The sequence below is a fragment of the Dromiciops gliroides genome, chromosome 4 (genome assembly GCF_019393635.1).
Source record: "Dromiciops gliroides isolate mDroGli1 chromosome 4, mDroGli1.pri, whole genome shotgun sequence".
Lineage (NCBI taxonomy): Eukaryota > Metazoa > Chordata > Mammalia > Microbiotheria > Microbiotheriidae > Dromiciops > Dromiciops gliroides.
This window is the reverse complement of record NC_057864.1, coordinates 485,980,574-485,994,302: the sequence shown is the minus strand read 5'-3', so window position 1 is coordinate 485,994,302 and position 13,729 is coordinate 485,980,574. Positions and strand designations below refer to the sequence as shown.

The 13,729-nt window shown below is 49.9% G+C and overlaps 1 protein-coding gene across 1 annotated transcript in view; it reads right to left on the bottom strand.

Annotated features, from left to right (window-relative positions):
• EFHD1 (EF-hand domain family member D1) overlaps window positions 1-8,139 on the bottom strand; it is a 48,210-nt gene extending 40,071 nt beyond the window's left edge. The window contains exon 1 of the mRNA XM_043999416.1: window positions 7,693-8,139. Within this exon, the coding sequence (XP_043855351.1) occupies window positions 7,693-8,039 (347 nt within the window). The 5' untranslated portion in view covers window positions 8,040-8,139. The remainder of the gene's footprint in view (window positions 1-7,692) is intronic.
• Between the last annotated feature and the right edge of the window lie 5,590 nt (window positions 8,140-13,729).

The following is a 13,729-nucleotide window of genomic DNA, read 5'->3' as shown; positions in this document are numbered from 1 at the left end:
CCAGTGTTTGTGGTCAGAGAACCAGAGATAGGGAGAGATTTAGCCCCGTATCTTCCTTTTTACACTGCATAGCCCTTATTGGAGGCTGGGACCCAGTCCAATCCAGGCAAGAAGCTCTCAACAGGCCTTTGTTGAATGAGGTGAATGTGCCAGGGACAAAAGCTGCCCCAAAGACAAGCAATGGGCAGGTTGTGCCCAAGGGGATGTGACTCTTCAGGACGCTCGTCCCTTGGGCTTGGTTCATCAACACTGAAAAGCTGGCCAGCTGAGCTCCACATGACAGTAATGGGGACGAATCTTTGCGAGGACCAAAGGTTTATTTCAAGTGGGGATGAAAAGAAATGAGAAAGCAGAGCCAGAAGCCAAACTGGGACAGCAGAAGGCTAGTCACATCAGCGGACGTCCATACCAACCCCCTCCCTATGGTGCCTGGCTTTTTCTTGCATTAACCTGGACTCAAGACCTCCCCAAAGCAGGGCTGACAAGTGCCCCAAATGCTCAAGAAACAGCCAAATACAATGCAAAGAGTGTCTCATTTGGACCTGGGTTCAAATTTTGGATTGGCTACTTCCTAGTGGTATGACCTTGAGCAAACCAAGTCCCTTAAATGCCACAGACCTGACTTTGCTAATCTAGAAAAAGGAGAAAGTAGATCAGATGCCTGTCTAGTTTTAGATCTGAGATGACCTGAGTTCAAATCCCAGCTCCCCTACTTATCACCCCTGTGACCCCCCCCCCACTTCCCTCCCCAGCCAGTTTCCTTATCTGTACAATGAGGTGGCTTCCCTTCCAGTGCTAAATCTTTGAGCCTATGACTTGTTTTCAAACCCTAGTCTGCCTCTTCCACTTTCCTAATATGTTAAATGGACAGGTGGGATGAGATGACATGGAAGGTCTCCTTCCAGCTTTCAATGTGATGTTATGGTCTGAATCAAATCCCAGCTCTGCTACTTACTACCTACCTGTCTGTGTGGCCCTAGGTTAGTCACTGAATATCTCTGGACCTCAGTCTTATCTGTAAAATGAGCCCATCAGACCAGATGACTGACCTCCTGGTTCCCTTGCAGCCTCAGCTGCCTGCTCCTGTGCCAACCTAGCTGTCTAGCTAAAGGCTCAAGGGAAATCAGGCACTAGAGCAGACACTGTCCCACCCCAGGGAGACCCTGGTAGAAGGTCACAGAGTTCAGAGAATAGGAAAGAGAAACAACCCTTCCCAATCTCCCGGGCTCGACTGTGTGGTGAAAAAACATCCAGGGTCTGGAGTCAAAGAACATGGGTTCAGACGCCAGCTCTGACATTTACTATAAATTATTCATTTGTTCCTGTCACTTATTAAGTAACACCTGGAATTCACTAGTGATTCACTTAAAGACTCATAGCATTAAAATGATATTAAAATCTTACAGATCACAAAAAAAAAAAATCCCTTTTGGGGGCAGCTAGGTGGCGCAGCGGATAAAGCACTGGCCCTAGATTCAGGAGGACCCGAGTTCAAATCCGGCCTCAGACACTTGACACTTACTAGCTGTGTGACCCTGGGCAAGTCACTTAACCCTCATTGTCCCGAAAAAAGAAATCTTACAGATGAGGAAACTGAGGCAGAGAGAGGAAGACACCATCTAGTCCAAACTGTTTCTCTAATCAATGGTCCCCCTCAATATCATCCCCGACAAGTGGTTATCTACCTTCTGCTTGAAGGCCCTTAGTGATGGGGAGCTCACCCCATCTCGAGGGGGACCATTCAACTGATGTATGATGGCTCCAATTCTTTTTGTTTGTTTTTTTGTTTTTTGTTTTTTAGTGAGGCAATTGGGGTTAAGTGACTTGCCCAGGGTCACACAGCTAGTAAGTATTAAGTGGATGGCTCCAATTCTTAAGAAGAGTGTCTTCATTATAAGGAGCCCATTTTGGCCTCTTGGCAACTTCAACTCACAGGTCCTGGTTCTGTCCCCTGAGGCCAAGCAGAAAAGGTCCAGTCCCTCTTTAACACAAGGGCCCTTCAATACTTGAAGCTAGTTATTGTATCTCCAACCTCCAGGTTGGAGGTGACAAGTTCCTTCAACTGATTCGCATCAGGCTCAGTCTCTGGGACCTTCACCATCCTGGTCTTCTGGACACCTTCCAGTTTGTTGGCATGACCCAGGCCTGTCTCCAGTGCCTTTTCTATACTATCCCAGAGTCATCTGGGACCTGAGCTTGATTGGATGTAATCCAGTCATGAAGCCCCACAGTTCTGTTTGTACTTCCCTTACTCTACTTACCACAGAGTACTGTGTACTTTAGAATCAAAGGAGCCTAGGCGACCTCAGAGGCCATCTAGTCTAACTCCTCATTTGACAGAGGAAGAAACTGAGGCCAGAGAGAGGAAGAGACTTGTCCAAAGTCACACAGGTTGGAAGGACAGAGCTGTGATCTGAACCCGGGTACTCCAATCCCAAATCCAGCATTCTTTCAAGAGTTAATTGTGTAACTATCTTATCAACCCTGCTGGAGGAAGTCTTGATTGGGTTGAATTCGACTGAACCCTGCCTGAGTGACAAGGTCCTGGGTGGAAGCTCTCTCCTTGGGACAATGTGCCAACCTCCTGCCCCTTTAGCTCAGTCTGACATTGGACACAGTAGATGCCATCTTGTCTCCTTATCTGCTAAGAGACTGGCTCTGGGCAGAGAGGGTTATCAGAGCCTTGGCGGGGACACCATATTCAGTTTAATTCTCTTAACACCTTGTTTAAAGTGAAAACAACAGGTGTCCATGGAAACCCAGTAGGTCAGACCATCTCCAATTCACTCATTTAACCCAACTGAATTCCCAATGAACTGGCAGGACAATGGGCCGGGCAGTCTTGAGCGGGGGCCTATGGGAGGACTGCAGGCCCATAACCTCCCCCTTTTGAAATCCTTTGCCACCCACACTGACAGATCCCTTCAAGGAAGCAGATAAATCACCAACTTCTGAAGCTCAAAGGGACCTCTTCAAGGTCATGGACTCCAGCTCCCTCGACCAGATGAAAAAATGGTCTGGTCAGCCTGCTACTGACCAGTGAGCTTGAGTGACCTCTGGAAAGTCCTTGCCCCACTCTGAACCTCTGGGTCCTTGTCTGTCAAGTGAAGTACTTAGATGAATGGGGCTCTAAGGGTCTTTCCGGCTCTAAACTTCATGGCCATTACTATCACAATGGTGATGGCGATAAGGGTGATGTTATTATAAGATGGTAAGGATGTAAGAGACTTTGATTTCCTCTTAGGGCTGCTTTGTTTTTTTGATTTTGCATCCCCAGCACCGAGCAGATTAATCAAGTATAATCGTTAGATGTGAGGTCTAAGAGGGCAAAGACTTTCACAGGATCAAGCTAAAAGAACCTCGGGGCCCACAGAGTTCAACACTAATTTACAGATGAGAAAACTGAGGACCAAGGAGATAAGTGACTTGCCCAGGGCCCCAGAGGTAGGATTAGAACCCAGGTCTTCTACCTCCAAAGCTCATTCTCTTTTGTGCTGGGCTGCACTGCTGCAGTGCTTTGCCAGCAAAAACTTGTTTCTTCTTATTAAAAACAATTCCATTTCCTTCTCTGGCCTCCAAGGCTGTCCCAGATGTCACCTGTCTCTCCTACGCTTCCTCCATTCTCCTCCACAATGGCCCCTTTCCATCAGACAAAGATCATGTCTTGGGTGTCATCTCTGATGATCCTAGAAAAGCCTTCCCTTGGCTTTTCGCCCCCATCTTGCTCCCTACCCTTTGCCTCTGCTTCCCCTCCACCCATCATCTCCTCCTCTCCTTGGAATCTGGCACCTGCCCTCCCTGCCAAGGGCATTCAACGCCAGTAGCCTTTCTTTACCTGGCCATCTTCCTTGCCCTCTGCTCCCTGGGTGCTCCTGGCTCTCCACCCACCTCCCTGTAATTCCTCTTCCTCTCTTGGGTCCCCTGGGGTCCCTCACCCACACCTTCCTGTGGGGACTCCCAGAGGGTCCTCTTCTCCCTCAGCAGCCTCAACCCACTGCTTGGCTTCAACTACTAAGGAAACCCAAGCACTCTTCAGATGCCTGCATGGCTGGCCTTGATTTCTCTTGAGTTACAGCCTTAGGGTAGAAAGACCATGCATGTATTAGGGTTCAAAGACACTTAACCTCCCTGGGCCTCAGTTTCTCCATTTATAAAACAAAGATTGGACTCACTGGCTCTCCAACAATTTATATGACAAGTGCTCCCACCAGGCTGACCATCGCCACCCCCAAGTCAACACATCCGACCTGAGTTTATAACCTTTCTCTCCAAGCCTATTTCTCCCTGAGATTTCTATCCATGACAGCACCATTGAGCCAGACTCAGGCACCCCCTTCCCTAGGTCTGGTGGGGGTGGGGTGGGGAAGGGGACCAGGAAAGTCTTCTTGCAGAAAGGGGTGTTTGAGTAGAGTTTGGAGGAGGAAACCATGAGCACTAAGGAGCAGGTGAGGGATGGCATTCTAGGCATGAGGGACAGCCAGTACAAAAGTGTGGCAGCAAGAGACAGAGATCATCGAGCAGCCCAGTTTGGTTGCACTGAAGATGGTATGTCATAAAACTGGAGTCGGTTATAAAAAGCTTTAAAAGGCAAAGAGTTTATGTTTGATCTTGGAGGTAATAGGGAGTCTCTGAAGCTTACTGAGCAGGGGCTTGTCAGGGTTGGTTGTTTTAGACCTCGGTGAGGCTGGCCTTTATGGTTCACAAAGGACTTTTCTCACCTCTGCCTCACCTGTTCCAGAGCGCACCACCCACCTGAACTTGTTGTCCTGTCAGTTTCCTCCCAGTGAATTTGCATAATTGGTCAAAAGATTCCCAAGTGGGAAATAAAAGGATACAGTGGCTCTTGGGAGCCTGCAGGTACCAGGTTCTATCTTTATTAACAAGGCTCAGGAGGGTTCTTGAGGACAGAAGCCAGCTCAGTGCTCACTCCTTTGCCTTCCCAGAAAACCCTCTGCCCTGTTCCTGAGTGCCCAAGAGACCACATATTACTGATCCAAGAAGCTGGGTGGGGCTCACGCAGAGCTCAGCATTTCTTTACATGTTCAGAGGACAAACATTTCCCCAACTTTGAAAAATGTGCCTGTCCTGGGAATGAGGCTGTCTAGCAGCCTGGTTAAAGGCCCAAGTCTGATGTCTCCTCCAATGCCACAGAGCAAGGCAGAGTGGGCTGCTGGGGTCTCCAAAGCTGCACCGGTGAAACCCAAGCTGGATGTCATGAACCCAACAAGGCTGTGCCTCTCCTCTGGGCACACCAGCCTAGCCAAGGTGGGAGAGGTTCACCGCCAAAATGTGGTGGCCAGAAGGTATTTGGTGTGACAGCAACTCCTGGGGACCAATCACTAACTTTCCTGGCTCCCCTAGTCCCCTTTACACACACTTTGTTCCAGCCAAACTGGATAATTGGAGACACGGCATTTACAATCCTGTGCAGCTGTTTCCCATGCCTGGAATGCACTCACTTCACTTTGGGCTCCTTGGGGGGCTGTTGGGTTTTTGGGAGGAGGGGGCTTTGTATCTCCAGAACAGCAAATACATAGTAATGCTTGTTGATTGACACCCATAGAGATGAAATCACATATAATCAGAGCTAGCAAGTCCACAAGTCGACAGGCATTTATTAACCACATGCCAGGCACTGGGCTAAATACTGGGGATACAAAGAAAGGCAACAGCTCCCTCAGGGAGCTCCCAGTCTAATGGGGGAGACAACACGCAAACAACTATGATGAACTGGGGGTAATTTTGGAAGGAACGCGCTGAGATGACAGAATGTGGAAAGGAGGGAGTGAGGTCCAGTTGAAAGAGACCCCATGTTGGAATTTGTCGCTTTCTGGCTGGGTAACCTTGGACAAATCACAGCCTTCAATTTCCTCCTGGGTAGAGTCTGGACCTCTTGACCTCTGAGGGCCCTTCTAGCTCTAAATCAATAAGACTAGAGGTCATCTAATCCAGCTTTTTAAACTCTCCACTGGCAACCCCTTTTGCCAGAGAAATTTTGACATGATCCTGGGTATATAAAATAGGTATATGTAACTTTTTACTGTTGCCAGCTTTTTGCAACCCCCACATTTAGTTACACCCCTGATATAGGGTTGAGACCCACAGTGTAAGAAGCTAGGATCTAGTCCATACTGCTCCCCCTCACTCTACAGAGGAGGAAACTGAGACCCAGAGAGATTAAGTGTCTTACTATGTGTCAGACACTGGTTATACAAAGCCAAAACACACACACACACACACACACACACAATCCAAAGTGCTGAAACCTGCTAATGGATAGAAGGATCAGTCCCTTGGGAGCTCAGCCACCTTCGGTCACCCCATTTCATCACCAATGACACCCCTCCCCTTCCAGTAAGGTAGGCCTGGGATAGGTTCACTGGGACAGGGAGAAATGACAGCACCCCAGAGAGGAAAGGCCTGGGAGCCTTTGGCCAAGACACAAACATACACAACGACCCACGGAGAACAGGGCAGGAGTCTCCAGGAATGTCTGGCATCCAGCATCTGCATTTCTAGAAGGCTTTTCCTCACACCTAGTTTTCCATCCATTCCCCACCTACCTTAGGCCCTTCAGGTTTTCAAAACCAGAGGCCAACAGTCAGCCTTCCCCTCGCTAAACTGGGGAGAAGGGGCTCTCTGCCACACCTCAAGGTGGAAGTGAAAGACATGGGGAGGACGGAGGAGAGGAGGAGAGGGACCTGGGAAGGTTATTCTGGCTACTTACAGGAGGAAATAGAGGGAGGCCCTTCCGAGCCCAGCCCAAAGGCTATCTAACGGACGGCCCACGCTAATCCACTAGTGTCCGGGAGAGGAACTTGGGCTTCTGGCTCCCCGTCCATCCCTCAGCCCTCCTTGACTAGTCAGGGGGCGGGGCGCCCAGCAGGGACCTTCACACTGCCGGGGCTCCAGTCCCGCGGTCGAGGCTGTGTGCATGGTTAAGCTCAGGGCGGTGCTGGGCTCAGGAATCCAAATGGCTGCGGGGGCTATCACCCCCTTCTCCCCTCCCTGGCGCGAGGGCAAGGCCCCACTGGGACACACACTCAGAGGCCGCTCAGTCTGGGAAAACGCACTCCCCTTCCCGCCCCCGCCCCTCCCATCTCCCAGAGCGGAGCAGGAGGACTCCCTCCCCTATCCCGGGGCAGAAGGCGAAGAGCCGGCAGGGAAGGGTCAGGGTGGGGGGGCTGCACAGAGATACAAGAGAAAGAGGGGAGTGGTCTGCAGGTGGCGATGGGGGAGTTAGCCAGAGCTGGGCAGGAGGCTGGATGTAAGGGGGCAGCAAAGGCAGCGGGGTGGGAAGGAGGGGGGAAGAGGGGAGGAGCAGCAGGCCAGGGGACAGCGTCTCACGCCAAAAGCCAGGGGGTACCCGGACAATGTCCCCAGGCTAGAGCGCGGGAAGGAATCGGGGGACCGCGTTCCGTGCTAGGGGCCGGGGTGGGAAACAGGGCTGGAGGGCAGAAGGCCCCGGAGGTCGGTGTGGGGATCTGCCAGTGCAGAGATCGGTTGGTTCAGACCCGCAGGGGGTGGAGCAGTGGGGGGGAGAAGGGACTGCGGGGCTGGGGGAGGGGGGTGCTGCGGGTTGGGGGGCACCGGGGGCGCCGCGGGCCGGGGGCCTAAGAGGGTGGCGAGGAGGTACTGCAGGTCTTTAAGGGCGCAGGGTGGGTCGGCGTGGACACGGCGCAAGGCACCTACCGTCGGAAGAGGCTCTCCATGTCCTTGATCTGGCGGCGGCTGAACTCTGGGAACTCGGTGTAGGGTTTGAAGACCTTGGTGGGCCGGGGCCGCGCCGTACCCTCGTGGATGCTCTGGCGCCGGCTCAGCTGGGCCTTCAGCTCCGAGTCGGCGTTGGCCGTGAGTTCCTTGGCCGGCGGCTCCTCCCCCGAAGCGGGGGGACCCGGGCTCCGGCCCCGCGCGGACTCCGTCGGCGGCCCGCAGCCCTCCCCGTCGAGGCCGTTCTGCTGCGGCCCCTGGCCGGCCTCTGCCTCCTGCTCCAGCCTCAGCCGCCGCTGCAGCTTCAGGGCGAGCTCCTGAGTAGCCATGACGTCGGTGCGCGGCGGCCCGGGCTCGGAGGGGTGCGCGCCGCAGCTCCGACGGACACACAAACAGACCCGCGCTGCTCGGGCTCCGCGTCCTCCGGCTCGCGGCTCCAAACTCTTCTCCGAGTCCGGGCTAAGGAGCCGGGGTAAAAAGGAGAGAGGGCGGGCGGGGGCGGAGCAGAGGGCGGGTCGGAGGGCGGAGCCCCGAGGTCCCAAAATGAGGTCCGAGAGTAGCTGGGAAGCCGCCCCCTGTAAATAGCGCAGGCCCTAGGTTCGAATCCGCCCTCGGCCACCGGGCTACCTGTGCGCCCACGAGCGATCCCCTTCTCTTGGCCTCGCTGGGTCCTTCTCGGCAAACCTAGGGGGTTGGTTTAAGTGACATCTAAAGTCCTAACCCCGTTTGCCTCAGTTCCTCGTCTGTACTCGTCTGTAAAATGAGCTGGAGAAGGAAATGGCAAACCGCTCCAGTGTCTCTGCCAAGAAAGCTCCAAATGGGGTCACGGAGAGTCAGACACGACGGAAAGGTCTCAACAACAAAGTCCTAAGCCTCCCCCTCCCTCCCAGGCGCCTAGGCGAATGCTCCCAGAGGAGGAGGCAGGTGATGCTCTGCATTCGTTCTCCCTCTCCCAGCGTGCGGAGAGAGCCCAGGGGGCCTGCGGGTCGAGCTCCCTTTGGAATCGCCTAAAGCTGCCAGGGCCCTTCCAGGCAGCCCATGTAGTCGAATCCTCCTTTTACAGATGAGGAAACCGAGGCCCAGAGAGGTCCACTGATGCGCCACGGGTCTTCTCCGGGCTCCTCTTCAGCCTGTGAGCATCCGCAGCCTTTCATTATCGGCCGGGGGATTCTCTATTCTCGAGTAGCTTCTTCCCCTTACTCCCCCTCACATTCTGCGTTCCAGCCAAACAGACCTTCTTGCTACTCTCTAAGACATTCTATCTCCAGCCCGCTTAACTCCGAGTTCCGGCCGAAGTCCCAGTTTCTGCTAGAAGCGATTCCCGTCCCTTCCTCCACCCAGCCCGCAATGCTAGGCGCCTTCTCTCGGCTCATTATCTCCACTTGCTCCTGTCTCTCGTGTGGTACGTGCTTCTTTCCTGGTGTCTCCCCGTTAGCCCGGGAGCTCCTGGAAGCTTGGTTTTGCCTTTCTTAGTAGGAGCCTCTTGGAGGACATGATCCCATGGAAGGGCGCAGTGCCTGGCATCTGGTTGGCACCTAAGTCTGGAATCGAACGGAAAGCCACTCTGGTTGCAAGTGTCTGGTAGCGTCAGGTGTCTGAGGTCGGATTTGAACTCGGCTCTTTCTTACTCCTTCTGACTCCAGGGCGGATGCTCTATCCACCGCGCCATCTAGCTGCCACTGTTTTCCTTTCAAAGACACTAGTAGAATTGGAAAAGGACACTGTGCTGGACTGGGAGGAGTGTTAGACGGCGGAGCCCCAAAGACCTGAGTTCAGCTCTGCCTCAGATACTTACTGGTTATGTGACTCCGGGCAAGTCATTTCCACATCCCAGAACCTCAGTTTCCTCATTTGTAAAATATCTAATAAGAGCATCTGTGAAGGTTAAAGGAAATAATATATGTAAAGTACTTTGCTATCCTTAGAAATCCCAAGTAAAGGTTAGCTTTATTATTCTTTCCATCTCATTCTCATCTTTTCCCACAGGGTCTAGATAAAAATGATCCCAGAATAAGTCACTACCCTTTATTATTTATTTTTTTCTTCTTCATATTATTTTAGAATGCCTGCTCCCTTTCCCCAGAGAGGCTGCTGTAGTGTGGCTTCCGGAAATCTGGGTAGGGTGGGAGGGACTGCTTGTATTATTTTGTTTGTTTGTTTCATTTTTTAGATAGAGCAAGGCTCTGTATTCATGTTTTGTTTTATCATTTTATTTTAATTTTTGCTTAGAATTATCCTTAGTTTTTTTTGGTTTTGTTTTGTTTTTTGTTTTGGCAATGAGGGTTAAGTGACTTGCCCACGGTCAAGTGTCTGAGGCCGGATTTGAACTCAGGTACTCCTGAGTCCAAGGCCAGTGCTTTATTCACTGTGACACCTAGCTGCCCCCTTAGTTTTTTAATATTAATATTTTATTTTTATATCACCTAAATTTCCCTCTGTCTCCTGCTTCCACCAACCAGACCTTATAACAAATAATTTTTTAAAGGTAGAAAAATCAGCTAAACCGATTAAAGCGTTGAAAAAATCTGCTGCTATCTGCAGTGTTTCAGGTCAGTGGAATCTTGCCTCTTCAAAAGAAAGGAAGAAGAGGAGGTGGGTTCTCATTTCTCTTCTTTGGGAGCAAGCTTGTAATTTCACATTATTTTTCTTTTGGTGTGTGGCCATTTCTTCTGTTTAAGTTGTAGTTATTGCCTTCGTTGTTTTCCTGGTTATACTTTACTCTGCATCAATTTATGTAACTCTATGCTTTTCTATAGGCATCAAATTATCCCTTCTTACAGCATAGTAATATTTTATTAAGGCTGCATATTCTACATAGAAATGTTATTGGCTAATGAATGTAACATGAATATAATGGAAGAGGTACAAATTAGTAGGTCTTGCCAATGTTGCCATTTGACAGTTTAATGGTTTGTATATTGAGCAGGTAGGCTGCAGTTCAGAACACATCAACATATTTAAAAAGAGATTAGCTTTGATGTCTTAAACGTAAGTATAGGTACAATTCAACATTCTCCCCCTTACCCTACCTCCCAGCAGTGAGTTTTTATATACTAATAGTCCTAGTGATACCGGGATGGCCTTGGAATCAATAAAACCTGGGTTCAAGTCTCCCTCTGAAGTGGGTCAAGACATCTCAGCATTCCCAGGGAACTCTTAGACCATCCATCCATCAGTCAAGTTGATGTGCTACAGTTTCCTCAGCTGAAACACCTCACACTAATGAAATTGCTGGTCCAGACAAAACCAATCCAATCGAATCCAACCCAATCAATTAAGCACTTATTATGTGCCAAGCACTGTTCTAATTTCTGGGGTCAAATAAATGAGTCCAGGACCTTGAGCAGATCCCCACAGGGGACTTTTGGGAGGACCTAGACCGGTCTAGTAGAGGATGGGCAAGCAGGAGTGGGGTGCTATCTGCAAACTGGAGGGAATACTAACATCCATGAAATTACACATTTTCCAGACATTAAAGAAGGCTGAAGCCATCAGTTGAATCAACAATTAGAAGTGTAAGCTGCTGGTCATAAATGGAATTTCACCATGATAATTACACTGTACAATAAAGGTGTTTTTTTTAATCTCTTCAAGAGTTTAAAGTATTTCCCATGCCATTATCCCATGATCTCATTTATTCCAACAACATTCTTTGGAGACTAAGGGAGACAGGTTTTCTCACCATCCCCTACCCTGGGAAAAAGGAAACTAAGTGTCTCACCTGAAGATCACAGTCAAGCTGCAGCAGAACAAGGTTTCTCTTCTGTCATCACGAGACTGAAGGAGCATGGGACCAAATGATCTTGCAAATGTGGTTTTGACTACATCAATACCTCCTGAGTATCTTGCTTGGGGGAGAGGCGATGTGGTATACGGAATGTCTTGCTGGATTGGGAGCCAGGAAGACCTGGCTTTGAATCCTGCCTCAGAGAGTTACTAACTGCTTGGCTCTGGACCAACCATATTCACCTCTCAGAACCTCATTGTCCTCATCTGTAAAGTGGGGACGGTGATGGCAGCAACCTAACCTTTCAGGGTTGTTTTGAGTGTGTGTAATTCAATTGATTAACATTTATTAAGTGCCTACTATGTGCTGAGCATTGTGCTGATGCTTGCAAGCCTTAAAGGGCAGTATAAATGTTGGCTGTGATTGTTTGCTAAGCACCAGGAGGCATATTCGATGTGTAAGACAAGGTCTCTGCCCCAGGAAGCTCAACATTTGGTAGGAAAATGAGGCAGTGGCTTGAATGAATGTGAAAAATTGTGAGCCGCTGGGTCTCAGTTTCTCCTTTGTAAAATGAAGTAGTTGAATGAGGTGGTCTCTGAGACAGCCTCTTCCCGGGCAGTGAGAGTTGTCCAAGCAGGCAGGAGTTAGAAAAGAAGTACAGGTTTCCAGCTGGAAGAGACCACAGAGGCCACCTAGTCCAAAGCAAAGGGGGTCAAGTGACTCGCTCAGAGTCACACAGCTAGCTAGAAAGTGTCCCAGGCTAGATGTGAACCCACGGAGATAAGCCTGATTCCAAGCCCAGTGCTCTAGCCACTGCTCCACCCAGCTGCCCTGAAATTTACAAGCAACGTGCCACGGGAACTGCTACTTTCTCATGTTTAAAATATGTGGATTCATTGAAAAGTGTTGCTGCTTTGTGCCTCCCTCCATGTTGAATCAGTCAGTGTTTTTATGGGGTGCTTATTATTAGAGGGTTATATAGGCAACTGCCTCACTTGTCCCCCTTTTCTCTTCTGTCGGGAGCAAATATAATTTGCTTCGAATATGGGGAAGATGCAAGTCACTTCAACAAGCATTAAGATCTACTATGTGGGGACAGCTAGGTGGCGCAGTGGATAAAGCACCAGTCCTGGATTCAGGAAAACCCGAGTTCAAATGTGGCCTCAGACACTTGACACTTACTAGCTGTGTGACCCTGGGCAAGTCACTTAACCCTCATTGCCTGGCCAAAAACAAACAAAAAACAAAACAAAACAAAAAAGAAATTTAAAAAGATCTACTGTGTGCCAAGCACTGGAGTTAAAAAGATAAAACCAAATCCACCTCTGCCCTCAGAGAGCTTCTGCTCCACTGGGAGGAAACAACTGGTAAACAGATAAATTAATACAAAATAGATACAAAGTGCCCAGAAAATCACTTGGGGGAAGGGAGGGGAGAATATCAATGACTGGGCAATCAGAGAGGGTTACTATAGGAGGTGGCACTTGGGCAAAGTTTGGAAGGGAGTTGGGGGGTCCAAGAGCTGGTGGTAAGGAGGGACAGCCTGGGAGCAAAGGCTGAGAGGACCCAGTAAATAGGTCATTTGACTGGAACACAGATGGTGCGTGGACAGGTAACGTGAAACCAATTTGGACAGATGAGCTGGAGCTGGATTGTGAAAGGCTTTAAATGTCCAGGTGGAGAAGTCTGTATTTGATCCTAGAGGTGATAGGGAACAATGGAAGGTTCTTGAGCTGGGGAGCAATGCAGTCAAACCTGGGTCTAAGACTATCAGTTTAGTAGCCTCAGACACTTCCTATCTGGGTGACCCTGGGCAAGTCTCTTCACCCTGTTTGTCTCAGTTTCCTCATCTATGAAATAAACTGGAGAAGGAAATGGCAAATCACTCCAGTACCTCTGTCAAGAAAATCCCATGTGGGGTCATGACTGAAAAATGGCTAAAACTCAGCAAATATGCCAGGCACTGTGTCAGGTGCTAGGGGTACAAATGCTATGGAAGGGATTGCATTCATTCTGTTGGGGGGTGGGGTGAGCAATATGTACACAATGAATCAACAAACATTTATTAAACTCCTACTGTGTACAAGACCCCTCAGAGATCCCTGGGAGCTGGGGAAACAGACAAAAATGAACTGGACCCTGCCCTCCGGGAGCTTACATTCTGTTATGGGACATGCTTCGGTCAAGAAGCATTTTTGTCTGTGTGCTAGATTTATTTTGGGCATTTGGAGACAAAATTGCCCCAGGGAGCTACTGTTCTGGTTGTGTTCTACAGAGTTCCTTTACTCATTG